Below are 16,460 nucleotides of genomic sequence, written 5' to 3' on the forward strand. Positions count from 1 at the left end.
TGTGTTTGTGTAATGTTGAAGCAAAAAATATCTTCGTCATGATGATGATGATCATAATCATTTATGATTGAACGCATGAACCATCCATCTATCCATCCACCCACCCACCCATCATTATACAACATACATATGCGCAGCAATTCTTTAGAATTTTTTTTTCAATCAACAAAAAAAAATTCAATTCTTTGTTGTTTTTATTACCCGAAAGAAAGAAAAAAAATATTTCAGCAAAATTTGTATCGGGTATACGCGTACAGTCTCCCGCCGCTGAAGCCATTTTTTTTCATTCTTTTTTTCGTTCGTTAGTTTTTTTTTTTTTAATTTTAAAGTTGAGGTCGTCATCATTGTTGATGACATTGCCGCGCGGTTCATTTTTTTTTTTTTTGTTTGTTCATAACATTATTACATACCACTATTCCAGGTGGGTGGAGCTTTTCAAAACCCAAAAACATAAAAAACAAAACAAAATTCTATTCAAATTTAACATTTTGAACAAAAAAAAGAAGGTTTGGTTTCTCTCTTTCTCTCTCTCTTCCTATCCTTTTTTTTAGCTAAATAAAAAAAAAAAGATAAATTTTTTTTGCGCACTCTTTTCTCTCTCTCACTCTCTGTTTGTTTGTTTGTAAGTTGACGTCATCATCGTTAATGAATTATATTTCATTCTTCCTCCTCCCCATTTGAAATTTATTCTGCTTCTAACTGAAAATACATACCACTACCATTGTTGAATAAGATTCAACCCAACCAACATTGATTAATGCTACCATTCAATTTTTTTTTAGAATTTGCCGTTCGTTTACAAACATTCGAAAATGATGATGATGATGATGAAAAAAAATAACAACAAATCAAACCAAAAACACAGCGGCAAAAGTTGTGTTTTTATTTTTTATTTTTTTTGAAAAAAATACCACTACATTTATGAAACATTTTTTCTTTTTACTTCTTTTTTTGTTGTTCTTGTTTTTTTTTTGCTTCTTTTCATTCAGATTTTGATCGGTTTTGATTCGATTTGATTCAAATTCATCGACATTGACATTATCATCATCACCCTCATCAAATTTTTTCTTTTTTTTTGTTGTTGTTGTTGTTCAATTTTGATTTTATAGTTCTTTTCTTTTTTGTTGTTGTTTGTTTGATTCAAATATTATGGCGCTAATGTTATAACATCAACACAACAACATGCAATTCAAGAAAAAAAGAAGAATGCAATTGAAACTAAAAGAATTTTTGTAAATTGTTTCTGTGAAATTATTTAATGGCCATTTTTTTTGATTAACAGTTTGAAAACAAAACAAAACAAACAAACAAAAAATGAAGAAATCTTACCGTAATTTGTATTCTGTGGTTTTCACATTCGAATTCGAATGAATCAGTTCTTTTTTTCTGTTCTGTGTTTCAAAATTCCCGCTTCATCTTTTTTTCCGTTTTGTTTTTTTTTGTTTTTGAAATTCATCTTTCAGTGGACAGCCGCCACTGTTTTCATAAAATATTTGGAATCAATTTTCATTGGCTAACATCAATCAACTTTTTGTTAGTTTGTCGCTAAATTTTTTGTTGTTGTCGAATATTTCATTTTATTTTCCAGGAAAAAAAAATTAGAATGAAAGAAGAATCGCCAAACTGATTAACTACATTTATTTGTTAATCTTAATCTCAAAAAATATTTACCATTCATTCATCATCATCATCATCATCATTGATTATCATCAAAATCGAATTTCAACATTTATCATCCTACGCTTTTTTTCTTCTTTTCTTTCGACGCCTACATTTATCTATTGATTAGTATTTTATTATTATAGTGTGTATTGAACACAGCATCGTTTATTCGATTTAATCATTCAATTATTACAGATGATGTTTAATGTCATCATTCATTGAATTCACTAAATCCATTTTTTTCAATAATGAATTCGTATTTAATCATTGAATGAATTGAATTAAATATGAAAAAAAAATAATCAAACAAAATTAAATTATAAATCAATCAATCAATGAATTAATTATATTTTAGTTATAATTAAACAAATTCAATTTTGTTTGTTTGTTTTATGGAAATTAATCAATGGCTGTACCACATCCAATACCGCCACCAAATCTTGAACATTATGATTTACATAGAATTCCATCATCTTCAACGCCATCAACAACATTAAATTCATCATCATCATCATATCCATTACATTCTGTACATCATACATTACCACCATCAAATCAATCAGGTGCTATGAATTATCCACCACCGCAAGGTTCTAATAATTATTATGGTGGTGATGGTCGTGGTATGATGAAAATTCCACAATCACAACATCAACCTTATCCATCACAGCCACCTCCACCATTATCACATCCAAATGATTATGGAACAACGACACATTATTATGCTGTTGGTTATGGTCAGCCACCACCACAATCGATTACATCATCTCATCAACATGATCCACAACATCAACAAACACCATCTTCTGTTTTGATGCATGATCAAAGCCGTACATCGAATGCTCAAGATACAAAATCACCGTTACCAATATCATCACCAAACAATCAACCCAATGATCGTCGTACACCCGGAATGATGCAACCAATGCAACCACCTTATGGACATCATGTATATCCAGGAACATCACCTATGTATCCACCACCATCATCACAGATGAATTCTTTACCACCACCACCTTATATGACTGGACCTCCCCCTCCTCATTCTCCCCATTCACCTTCTTCATCACAATTGTCCAATCATCATTTTGGTCATCATCAACCATCATCACCATCATATGAAATGGCCAAAAAAATGCGTATGAATGAACCATCATTGGTTCCAACAACGACCGGTACAAGTGGTGATCCAACAATAGTTGATGGTAGTGCATTTCATTCTCATCCTCATCATCAACAATTATCACATCATCCTCATCATTCACCATCACCACATCAAGTGCCTTCGGGATCTCGACAACAACAACAAGCACCACCCCCTCCACCACCGCCGCATCTTCAACATTATAATGGCAATCCTCAACAAATTGCTCATAGTCAAATGCCAATTGCTCAACAGGCTGTTACAACAGCCACCGGTATAATGAGATCGGATCAACAATCATCATGGGATATTGCAAATGGTTCAACAATATCGAATAAAAAAACATCCGTAGGAGGTTGTAGTCCAACGCAACAACAATCAATAACAGATGCGGATAAATCATCAAAGAAAAAACGTAAACGTTGTGGTAGCTGTCCCGGTTGTCTTCGCAAAGATAATTGTGGTGAATGTGGTCCATGTAAAAGTGTACGATCACATCAAATATGTAAGATGCGTAAATGTGATCAATTAAAAACGAAAAAAGAAAAGGTTAGTAAAAAAAAGAAAAGAAAAATTCCATTCAACAGAATTATAGATCAGTTGTGTTTTTAAGTGTGTGTGTATGTGTGTGTGATATTAATGATTTTTGTCACTGTCTTTCGTCACATTGAAATTCCATTTTTTTTTTTTTGTCATCGATAAAGAATTTTTTTTCTTCTCGTTTTTTCATCAAATAACACAAATGATGATGATGATGTGTTTGGAAAGAATCCAAACAAAATGAGAAAATAAGAATATTTATAAAAATAGAAAATGACGCCCATGTACAACAACAACAACAAGCAAAAAGCATTTCCATTTTCATTTTGCTTTGTTTTGTTTTTTTTTCGTAAAAAATATTCAATCATTAGATGAAAATTTTAATGTGAAATGAAATATAAAAAAGAAAGAAAAGAAAATCATTAGATTCGTTTGATTTTTTTTTATATATTTTTCATTTCTATCATCATTATTTTTTTACTGATAATTGAAAATTCAAATTTTATAATAGGTTCATCGTATTTTGCTGTTGTTCAGAAAAAAACCTACACATTTTGTTTCCAGATTATAATTCCTAATGATTTTTCATTCTATTTTATGTTTGTTTGTTTGTTTCTTTTGCTATATTTTTTTCATGTTTTATTTTGTCTAAATAATTCGTGAGATCTCATCATCATCATCATCATCAACAAAAACATAATCATCATGCAAACTATCAGAGAGAATGATAATAATCATTATGATGCTCATTAGGAATCAGGAATAATAATGAAAATAAATAAATAAACTTTATTGAATGTCAAACTTTGTTTGTTTCTCTGTGTCGAATGTTTTTTCGTTAGTTTTTTTTTGTTTGTTCATTTGGCTTCGAAAACAGAGAATTTTTTTCCTTCTTTTTTCATTCGAATGAAAAAAAATGTGAAATGAAGAATTTTTTTGTTTTGTTTTTACTGCTAAACATTTTTATGTCATGTTTTTTTTGATTGGAAAATTTATAATTTTTTCAAAAAAATTCTTTCATTTGTTGTAATTGTTATAGCATCCCTATGAAAAAAATTTAAATTAATTTTGATTCTCAATTCATTAATCATATTTGATTTTCTGAATTCTATTTTTTTTGATGATCCTGTCTTGTTTGATCCCGTCACAGTTTTGACTTTTGAAAAAAAATTATTACATTTTGGAAATTTCGTTTCGTTTTTTACACTAATTTAATTTTGCCATTTTTGTCAGTATTTTTTTTTCTATAAAGTATTTGGCACGTTTTTTATTTATTTATTTTTTGTATTTTAAAACAGAAAATTTATTTATTTATTTTCTGTTTTTACTGCCCTAAGGCAAGGTCACAAACACACAATATGTGTGTTTGAAAATGTTGTGAATATATCATCAACGTCATATATAAAATTTGCACTTGCCATTGTTTATGGCAAAAAAAAATTCATTTGAATTTCACAAATTTTTTGTTTTTTCGAAGCAAAACATTCAAATATTTAGAGTTTTTATTACGATTTACACAAACGCCCAGTATATGTTGGCTTTGATTGAAAAATATTTACAAACAAATGATGATGATGACCAAAGAAAATTTCAATTCCGGAAATTATTTTTGTATCAATTATTTTCATGTATCACGTCTGGATACAATAATTCCCAAATGAAATTTCTATGGAATTGTTTCAATGTTTTTATTAAAACATTAAACGATCCATTATCATCTTTGCAACAGATTGATAATTTGAAAATCAGTGTATCTTTTCTCATTGAACATTGATTTTATTCAAATGAATCTTATTTTGATTAAAAATTTGAAATCAAATCATAGTCGTTTATGGTTGTTTGTTGTTGTTATTTCACTTTATTTAAAATTCTTAGATTTTTTTTTCTCTTGAGAAATAAAAAAAATTGAGATGAAATAAAATGTTTGCAACATTGTTTCGAAATTCTAATCTTCGTCTTTATTACACTAACAATATTCAAATGTAAATCTCATCATCAGGTAAAAAGTAATTTTTTATTATTTACTTTTCATCTTGATGATGATGATGATGATGATCATCATCATCATTTATAAATCAATTCAAGTTGGTTCATTAAATTTCTTACTTTTACCTGGTGTCGATGAACGAATGGTAAATTCATTTTGGCCAACGACATTGACAATTTTCATTCATTCATTCATTCATTTTGTTATGTCTAGCCTTTTAGTCTGATGATGATGATGATAATCAGGTAGAAATTATTTAAAACGAAAATGTCGATGTCTTATTATAACAACACCACCATCAACTGATCAAGTTGAAGATCAAGTTTTTGTATTGAAAACCTAAAAAATTGTCCAATAATAATGAAAAAATGAATGTAAAATGTTTCTACTTCCAATCAAGATTCTGGTTATACTTTTTTCTTTTCTCCTTTTTTTCCGTCTGTTGTTTCAATAGAAAAGAAAACCAAAACTACAACTACAACAGAGCATTCAGGTGAATATACCAGACTGCTGTTTATGGATGTTTTTGTATTTAGCTATAGTTAATGATTAGGGTCATTTACCCTCTTATAAGTAATTCATATTGATGATGTTGTTGCACATGATGTTGTTGTTGTTGTTGTTGCACATTGACGACCTTGAAAAAAATAAAAGGTAAAACTAAACAACCAATGATTATGATGATGATGATAATAATGATGATGATGATGTAATATGAAACACATAAAGATGCATCATCATCATCATAAACCAATTGGAAAATATTATTAGTAATGATAATAAGAAATTCTTTATTGGATGATATGAAATGCAAATATTATTTTAAAAAAAATCCTATTTTCATATTTTAAACGAACACAGATGTTAAAATAGTGGATTTTTTTGGTTTCGTTTCGCTGTTTCCCGAATAATGAACCAAAAAAAAAAACATTAAATCGATTTCTTTCTTTTGCTTATTCATCATTTGATGATAATCAACAACAACAACCATTCAACCAGAAAATAACATTGCCAAATGAAAAAAGAAAAATAGAATTGAAAATCTGGTTCCATATGTGTTTGTTTGTATGTCTATGTTTGTTATTTGGAATTTTTGTTTTGTTTGAAAAAAATTTTATTCCGAAAAAAATTTCAATGAATTTTTTCTGCCGTAGAATTCCAAATGATTCATTGGAATTTGGTTTGTTTCTTTTTCTTTTCACTGATTTCTATCGTAAATGAATAAAATATTTGATGATGGTGATGGTGGTGGGTGGATATTTGGAAATCATTGAATTTTCTCAAGAAAAAAATCATGCTAATTAATTTTGTTTTTTTTTATTTTTATCTGAACGATGTATATAGGGTGGAAAATCGAAACAAAATCAGAATAATCAGAATAATAATAATAAAGAATCAAATAATGGATCAATAACATTATTATCATCATCATCTTCATCATCTTCGTCATCATCATCAACGTCATCAACAACATCATCAACAGCAGCAGCAGCAGCAAATAATTTACCAAATTTACCAACAAATCAATCAACAGCAACAATAACGGCAAAAAATTCATCACCAAAATCATCTCAATCATCAATTGCATCTACAGCCGTATCAACAACAATAACAACAACAACAACAACGACATCAACAACTACAGGTAGTGTTTCACCACGAACATCAATAAAAAGGGTAAGTTTTTTTCCTTAATTCAAAAATTGATTTAAAAAAAATCCCAAATGATACTGGTTAATTTTGTGTGATGAAAAGAATCCCACATGGTTACCACACGTTGTTTGTTTGTTTGTTTTTTTTACTTCGTCTGCAATCTTGCCTGGCTAATATTGTGTAACATCTTCATTCACCAGAAATATTTGAATGGTCATTTGTGAACGAAGAGTAACGTTTTTGTTGTTGTTGTTGCTTTTTACATTTGTAATTGCAAACAACAACAACAACATGGATGCAAAATAATACAGAATGATTTTCACATACTGATAAGGGTAGTGTGAAGATGAATAAAACAAGAAAACAAGTGTATCAAATCGAATGTTGTTGTTGTTGTTGTTCGAAGAAAAAAAGATGTTTGTCTGTCTGTTTGTATGTGTGTGGATGTGATGATGATCATCTTCATAATGATGTTGTTATTATTAAAGTTTAAGTCGGGAGAATCATGAAGAAGAATAAAAAATGAAATCAAAAAATGTATTCAATGTAGATCACTGGATCACTAGGAAGAATGTTTGAAAAATGATGAGTAAATGAAAAAATGAATAGTAGAAAAAATTGATTGACAAATCAAATCAATTCAAGCCAATCAATTGATCAGAAAGGAAAAATATTTAACCTTCATAAAACAGTATTTAATTAATTTTGTTTTTTGTCTATAATTAATTCTGTATATAATGTAATAAATTGATTAATCGAATCAATCAATCAATAGATCGATCGATTGATTTACAATTAAAAATGTTTATTTTATTTTATTTCTTTTAAACATTTTTATTTTCTTTTTATTTTTACATTTAATTTTGATGATGGCAGATGGTTTCCATTTCTCTCTTCTTTTTTTTTTTTTTTTTTTTTGTCTAACTCATCAACATTTGGAACCAATCGTTTTTTTGTTTCATTCTATTACCGAATTTTTTTTTTTAATATGAAAATTTTATTCGTTGAATAATGCAATATAGACAGATTGTGTGTTGTATAATAAATGAATGATTTTTATTTCATCATTTGACGGCATGAAAAATTGACAAAACATATAGAAACAAAGAAACATTTATTTATTTTGAAACAAAAAAAATTGTTAACGGTATTTCATTTTTTTTACTGCTGTTGTTGTTGTTGTTATAGATTTATGTTTGTGTGTGTGTTTGTGTTCCAAACTAATTTCCTGTTTTATACACATTTTTTATGTATGCAAGTTTTTTTGGTTTTCTGGAACCGTTTCTTTTTCTTTTGAAATTGTTAAATTCACATATTGGACATTGAAATATCAATGATTTTAATTAGGAAATTTTTCTCATGAAATGAATCGATATTGTATCGATATTTGTAATTCTTGGAAAAAAGAAGAATTAATGATAATATCTGATTGTTTTTGTATAAAATAAGTGTTTATTTATTTATTTATTTATTCGGGTTATTCACATTCACTTTTACGATGAATATATTTTTATTATTATAACGATCAGATCAGATCAGATCTGATCAGTTTGGGTAATAATAATAATGATGATGATGATGATGATGATTTTTTAAGGACGAGTCCATTCGAATAATGTATGGGTAAATTTTTGTTTGTAAATAAAATTTTACTTTGCACTTTGCACTTCGTCCTCTTTCGGTATTTTTTTTTCTGGTTTGGTTTGGTTTGGTCTGTTATTTTTCAACTATGCTTCTACCCAAAAACCAATGAAAAAAAATATCATAAATTTAAATGTTGAAATCAAAATTCTACCACTATGCATCGATACAAACATCATCATTATCATTATGATAATAATGACAAAGGGGACAACATCAAGGTCATCATTCTAATGATTCTCATTTTGATTTAGCAAAAAAAAAACAAATCAAATCAAATTTTAAATGAAGAAAAAAAGAACGTTTTTGTTTGTTTGCTCGAAAAAGTTGAAACCGATGGCTAATGATAATGGATAAACAGAATCGAAAAGAAAATCTTATCTTTTATCTAAATCTAAATCTAAATCTAATCTGTATATATGATGTAGGTAGAGAATGATATTTAAACATTGAAATCAAACAAGATAATAATCATAATGAAAATTTTACTTTTCACTACATCTTTGTTTGTTCCAGAATAAATGAGAAAACAAAAATATTCTATTCATTTTTTAACCAGCTTTATGATGATATGTGTGGTTTCAATATTTTTTTTGAAAAAACAACAACAAAAATCCAAATTACATTTTGTGTGTATCGGTATTGTTGTTCGTTTGGCCAAAAAAAAAAAAAAATCCAAATTTCAGTTTTTTTTATTCAGAAAAAAAAATTTTCAACAATCCCAATCGTAGTGGTAACCAAAAAAAAAACAAACAAAATAGTTCGTTGGCCGGATCGGCTAGTGGTAGATAGTAATCATGATTATAGATGAAAAATAAAAAATTTCAAAATAAAAAAAATCTCATGTCTATTGTTATTTTTTTCTGTTGTTGATAATAATAATGATGAAAAATGGTAATGATTCTTACCTCGAATAACCATTTCTGCATCATCATATACCATAGATATATCGATGATGATGATGTATGTATGTATATGGTGTATAAATAGTGGACTCGTTCATAATATTCTGTTCAAAAAAAAAAAATTCTTTTGTTGTTTAGAGTTTGGTTCAATTTATTATTAGTTAGTTGGATTTTTTTTTTTGCTTGCTTGCTTATGTTATGATGATGAATATTTTTTTTTTTGTTGTATGAAAAAAAAATATTCGTACCCTATAAACACACACACTCCTACTTTTTGTTTTCTGAAAATGAAAATATTTTACGAATAAACGAAACCATCATGAAATTGAAACCAAAAAAGCCACCACCTACCAGAAAACATTGAATGGAAAAAATTGTTGTTGTTGTTGTTATTTTGGATCATAAATCATTTGACTTGTCGCTGTTTTTTTTCGCTGCTGCTGTTGTTGTTTTGTTGCTACCATTTGTGAATTTTTTCTATCGTTTTTGTATATTTTTACATTCTATTTTGGAAAAAAAAGATTTTACTGTAATGTTATTATAACAAAGCTTTTCCAATCATGTGTTCATTATCATGATCATTCTGATGATGATGATGATGATTATTATGACTATGGAACAAAAATAACAAGAGAACAAAAAAAAACATTAACGAATCTAATTCAACCAAATGTGGATAATGAAACTTATTATTCGGCAAAAAAAAACGAAATCTATATCGATTCGATTTGTTGTTGTGGGGAAAGGAATTTTTAATTTAAAAAACAAATTTCAAAAAAAAAAATTTCAATCCACTTGTGAATAATGAAAAATATTCTGTTGTTTTCCTGATGTTATTTTTGTTGTTGTTGGTTAGCTAACCTAATCCAAAATTGCATTTTATTTTCCAGGTACATAAATAATGGATAAAGAAGCGAGAAAAAAGAATATTCATTTGCATATTCTTTATTTTATTCTTGTTGTTTTTGTCATTATTCTGAAGTGTGTGTGTGTGTGTGTAGGTGATGTTTTTACTACAAAACATTACACATGTACGGAGATTATATGTTTTTTTTCATTCTCTACTTGCTTTATTTTTTTCATCATATGATATTTTTTTTGGGTTGTATGTAACAGATTTTCTCTGTATTTCTAATGATAATGACATACATATGATAAGCTAGAAAAAAACATTTGGTGCAAAAGCTAGAGGGAAGAATGATAGTAAATTCTTGCAATTTAAATTTTTTTTGATAAAAAAATTGGATTTTTTTTCATCTCTTTTCTCCACCACCACCGCTTCTAAACTTTGAAAATATTTTGTTTTTTAATGCGAAAAAAAAGTAAAATTTCCAACTTTTTCTTTGGAAATATTAATAATTCCACGATCAATTTATGAAATTTTTTTTATTTATCATTTCGTTTTTATCTCATGTATATTTCAATTTCGATTAGGTTTTTATTTTCAAAATTAAATTCGAATAATAATTTGAACAAAATCAACCAGAAAATTGTTTCAATATTTGAACATATGGTTATCGGTAGTTTTTCTTCTTTTTTTTCGAATGATCAGCACAGATTGTGATGAAATGTTTTCATGTTGATCTAATTTGCTGTTGTTGTTGTTGTTGAATATCATATGTTTGTAATAAAAATGTTTTTTTTTTCGTTCACTTGTTTTCGATGACATAATTTTTTTTTGGATTTGGTTGTAATGTTGATGACTTAATGATACCATCGTTTGTAATTAGTGTCTGTCTTTTTTTTGGTATATAGTATTTTCAAGTGGATCTGTTATGGTACATTTTTTTTCTTTTTGGTTCTTGAATCATTCAAAACAAGAGTGTGTTCAGACAAGTGATACTTGACCGACAAAATAGACAGAGCGAGAGAAAGACATCCGAAAATCGTTTTCGTATTGATACGTTGATTTGATTTAAGTTTTCGAAAGCATCGATTGATGGTAGGAGGAGGAGTAAATTTATTGAATCAAAATTTTTTTTTTCGTTTCAAAAAACAAGAAGAAAGAAATATTCATTATGAAACTGTAAAATGACAACAACAAGTATTCGTTATTTTTTTCAAAATGATATAACCATTTGATTCATTGTATAATAATTTATTTTTTCAATAAAATTTTTAAAGCTCTATGCTTGGTGTTATGTATGATGATGGTGGATGAAAACTTTCGTTCGTATAAGGGGAAAAAAAGGCCATAATAATATTAGCCATAATTCTATTGTGTGTATAATTCCATTGTGTTTTTATGTGTATGTATTTTCTCTTCATTTCATTTCATTCCATTCGATTTCAATTCATATTTATATCGTCAATGTTTGGCATTTTATTTTCTCGGGTCCTTTTGTTCAACCGTATGTTCGGTTCGTTTCATTTCATTTTTTTTGTTGTTGTTGCTTGAATCTTTGAATGAATGATGGTTTGTGTTTCATCAGGCTATTGTTCCGTTTTTTTCTCTATGTTTATAGCTAATAGATTTGAATCTAGCTTCAAACGTTGTCCTTGTTGTTGTTGTTGTTGCTCGTTATTGATTGTTGATTGTTAGTTCACCTGGTCCCCTTTTTTTTATCTTCTATTCATTTTATTTATATTCCTTTTTGGTTGACAGGCAGCAAATCAATTTATCTTTTTTTTTCTTCTTCGTACTAGGTTTTTAGATGAATGAATATCGACGAAGAAAATTTACATTTTTTTTTCTTTCTCTCTATTTAACAAGAGAAATTTGAATTTATTTTTTTTTCAGTTGTCCTTGGCGTTTTTCGTTGACATTTTCGTTTCTTTTCTTTTTTCGGTGATCTTTTTTTTCTGGATTTCCATTGTTTACCGGTCGTCTCATGGTTTATAGAAAATTTTTTGATTTTTCTTTTCGTTGTTCAATTGAGAAGGGGATGGAAATTGATGGTGGTAATAAAGAAGAAAACTAGAGGATTTGTTGAAAGCAGCTACTTCGTTTACGAGAAAAAAAATTCATAAAATGCATTGTATGAAGTACGCGTATCTACCGCGTAGAACAAATTTAATAATGAAAACTGTTTCGGTCAATTTTCTTTCTTTATTTTTTTGGTTTACCAAAACAAGAAGTAGAAAAATCTAATCAACCATTTCAATCTTTTGACATCTCTTGAAAATATTTGGGCCTTTCCCATATCTCATTTCATTTCCCCCAATGTCACTGTACTTTTCTTATTCAATCCAAGATGATAACTATGGTTAGGTAAAACACGATCATCATCACCCCCATTAACCATCATTCATTTCGGTTTTTTGTTGTTTTGTTTTGTTTGTAAATCAATCTAATCTGGCCTTTTCATTTTCTCACGTTTATTTTTTCTTTTAAACAAAAAATTTTTTTATTGCTCATGTTGTGTAACGAATTACATAATGTTTAAATGCTATAGAGAAGGTCATTTGGTTGAAAACAAATAATTTTTACCTTTTTTTGAATTTAAATTTTAAAATGATAATCTTTTGTAACTAATGAATGTTTGTTTTATTTATTTTTTTTATTAAATTAATTAATATTAGACAAAAACCAATGCATCCGGATATGTTGGATCCGAACAACAATTTTCAAATAACCAAAATAATGGCAATCTATCACAACAACAATATCCAAGTGTTCAATATGAAACAAATAATTATGGTCATCATCAACAACAACCACCCCCATTACAATCACCATTATCAAATGGAAATCCAATAATTGCAAACAATCAATCATCAGCATCAATAACACCTCCACAATCAATTATGAATGGTACAAATGATAATTATCATCATCCACAATCACAAACACCTGTTGGTGAAAATTCAAATCGTCATAAATTGATGAATAATCGTCTGAAAACATTGATACAAAATCGTCAAAGTCAAAAAGATCAAAATATTGGACAACAACAACCACAGCCATCAACACCAACACAATTGCCTGGACAACAGCCACAATTTTCAAGTAAGTTTTGAATAACTTTTAGATCAAACCAAAGAAAAAAACAAAAAATTATCATTTTTTTCTGAAATTCAGATCATCCAAGTCCATATCCTCCACCGAATACAACACCTACAATCGAATCACATTGGATTGCTCAACCAAATAGTCAGCAACAAACCGGAAATCCACCAGCTAAATCACCGAAACCATCTACTTCTGGACGGAAAACACCGGTTTATTCAATGCAATCACCAGCAGCTGCTGCAACATCATCACCAATCGAATCAAATGTTACGCATTCCGTTGACAATTCTAATGCATATAATAATCCATATTATGGTTCTGGTAATGCTCCTCCTCCTCCTTCTGCTACACTTACTGATAAATCTTCACCGGTAAATACCTCAATGCCTTATAATTCTTCGAACCAAATGAATGGAAATAATCAAGGCAATTATCCACCTACATCGAACCAACAACAACCGAATGCTTCTCCATCCGGAACAAACATAATCGAATATCCTTCACCATCATCGACTCATTCGATGATGAATGGAATGGTCGGAAATTCATATGGAAAAACAAATCCATCGGTTCATTCTGATTTGGCCACTTTGCTTAAATCAAATACAACAACACCTGTACCTTCTTATCCTACTTCATCAAATGAAGCGACAACATCCACTGACCATGCATCATCCACAATAACATCAACAACATCAACGAATAATAATAATAATGGTGGCGATCATTTTTTAGTGAATACGACCACAACTATGAATCATCACCTATCAAATTCGACAACATCTATGAATACATCTACAGGTTTGTTTATTAAACTATTCTGTTTTTTTTTATTAGAAATCGATAACTTTCAATGACAAAATTTGATGAAAACAATTTTTCTTTATTTTTACAATTTATCATTAGATATTACCAATTCATATAATAATACTCAATATGGAATGCAAATAAATTCAAGACAATCACAAACGCCGACTTCTACTAATCAATCGAATTCTCCATTTTTTGTCAACACGAATCAATCTGTGATGAACACTAATAATAAGAAAAATGAAACTTTAATAACATCAACAGGTGTTGAACAAGTTGTGATAGCTTCATCAACCAATATGGATGTTGATCATCAACAACATCATCATCTTCATCCGAATCAACATCAAACCCCTAGCATAGCTTGTGGTCGTACAAATAATATGATCGATTTAACAATGGATCCAATATCATCAACACAAACAATATCGCAACATCCATCACCATATTATTCATCATTAGATTCATCTTCATCACCTTATCAAGATTCGATATTATATGATACAACAAGTTTATCGACGACCGGTAAATTATTGGTCACATCAACGGCAGCATTACGATCACCAGTATCGGCTCATTCACCACATCGTTTAACACCGCTTGGTGGACAATCATACGGTGGTTCACCATCACCAAATTCATCATCAACATCGGGTAGTAATCTTTTACCACCAGTATCGACATTTATGTTTCCAAATAATAATAATAATCGCAATGAATTTGATTGGTGGAATCAAACAAATGGTATGAATCATATATCTTCATCATCGGTTACGATACGTAATGGTATGATTGGCGGTCCTAATGGTAATGTTAATTTCGATAATATGACAACAACAAGTCCATTAATGACAGCTAAATTGGTTACATCAACAACGGCCTTATGTGATCCTGATTTGGATTTCTATGGATTATTGGCTAGTAATAGTAATAATAATCCAAATAATGATTATTCAACAACAACATCATCACTTTCATCAACAACAGCAGCTCTGTAAAATTTATGTAAAACATTTCATCCATTTTCTTTTTCGGTAATAATAATGATAAATTTTTTTTTTCGTCAGACAATTTACTTTTTACTAGGATATTATTTTTATTATTATGTTTTTATTGTGCCAAAAAAAATAACGAAAGAAAAACCAACATATTAATTCAATTGAAAATAGAATTTTGTTGCTCAATTTTTTTTCTCTTTCTTTTCTGAATCGTTTGTTTTTTATTTGAACAAATTAATTTGTAAATTTATTTATTTCATTATAATTTCCATTATTGAAATTGATTTTATTTTTTATTAATTATTATTTTCTTCAAATTCAATTATTACTGACAAAAAAAAGATCAACAAGAAAAATGATTTAAAACATCTCAAAATGTATACTCAGACGGCTATCCTTACCCACCGAAATCATCAATTCACGTTATCATCTTATCATCAATCAAATGGATCAAATTAATAAATTGATCAATTGTAATTTTGTTTTTAAAAAAATCTTTTTTCCTTTCAAATATCTCATCTTTTTTTCTGTATTTTGAAATAAAAATTGTTTAATCTGTCAATCCAATTTAATTATTCGTTTTTGAAAATTTGGTTCAAAATAATAAATTGCGTCAAACCAGCTTTTTAATTTGTTTGTTATCAGTTTTTGTTTTCTGTTGTTCTTTGTTTCGAAAAAAAGGGATACCACGCATTGATTATTTGTTTGTCGAAACAAATCAGAAACAAATCTTGAAATTTCTGATTTGAATCAAATGATATCTGATGTCTCTATTCGCTTATCATTTGACGATAATGATGATGACATAATTTTTCGGGTAAATAAATTTGAAAAGAAAATTTATTGTGGAAAATTGAAGAAAAATCAGATTTGAAAACTTTCATCTTATCTTATCTTATCGTATTTTTCTTTTTGGTACAATCAATATATCGATATCGAGAATTGTCAATTTTAAACTGTAAACAAAACAATCATTTTTTTTGTATTCAAATCAAAACAAAACAGAACAGAAAAAACCGGATTGTCGTCACTTCAAGAAAAAACTTCTTTTCTGGATCATCATTATCATCATTATCATTATGAATGTTAATCAAGTAATTTAGTTTTCACGTTTTAGCCAGTAATATTTTCTTTTATATCTCATTATTTTCATATCATAATTGTTTTT

The 16,460-nt window shown here is 28.3% G+C and overlaps 1 protein-coding gene across 1 annotated transcript; it reads left to right on the top strand.

Annotated features, from left to right (window-relative positions):
• Window positions 1–1,895: 1,895 nt before the first annotated feature.
• On the top strand, window positions 1,896–15,859 carry LOC113794348 (uncharacterized). Its single transcript, XM_075821360.1, has 5 exons — window positions 1,896–3,355; window positions 6,678–7,010; window positions 13,055–13,481; window positions 13,554–14,285; window positions 14,391–15,859. The coding sequence occupies exons 1-5, from the start codon at window positions 2,069–2,071 to the stop codon at window positions 15,290–15,292; spliced, it is 3,681 nt and encodes a 1,226-aa protein (XP_075677475.1). The 5' UTR covers window positions 1,896–2,068; the 3' UTR covers window positions 15,293–15,859.
• Window positions 15,860–16,460: the final 601 nt, after the last annotated feature.

The sequence above is a fragment of the Dermatophagoides pteronyssinus genome, unplaced genomic scaffold (assembly GCF_027571235.1).
Source record: "Dermatophagoides pteronyssinus isolate colony J.1.1.1.1 unplaced genomic scaffold, Derpt_VIB-CSIC_2022.12 sq0010, whole genome shotgun sequence".
In the NCBI taxonomy this organism is placed as follows: domain Eukaryota; kingdom Metazoa; phylum Arthropoda; class Arachnida; order Sarcoptiformes; family Pyroglyphidae; genus Dermatophagoides; species Dermatophagoides pteronyssinus.

Excerpts from the sequence above, each read along its gene's own strand:
- LOC113794348 (XM_075821360.1), top strand. The coding sequence starts at position 2,069 with ATGGCTGTACCACATCCAATACCGCCACCAAATCTTGAACATTATGAT. Across the intron at positions 3,356-6,677 it reads TAAAAACGAAAAAAGAAAAG|GGTGGAAAATCGAAACAAAA; the intron begins GTTAGTAAAAAA and ends CGATGTATATAG. Across the intron at positions 13,482-13,553 it reads ACAACAGCCACAATTTTCAA|ATCATCCAAGTCCATATCCT; the intron begins GTAAGTTTTGAA and ends TCTGAAATTCAG.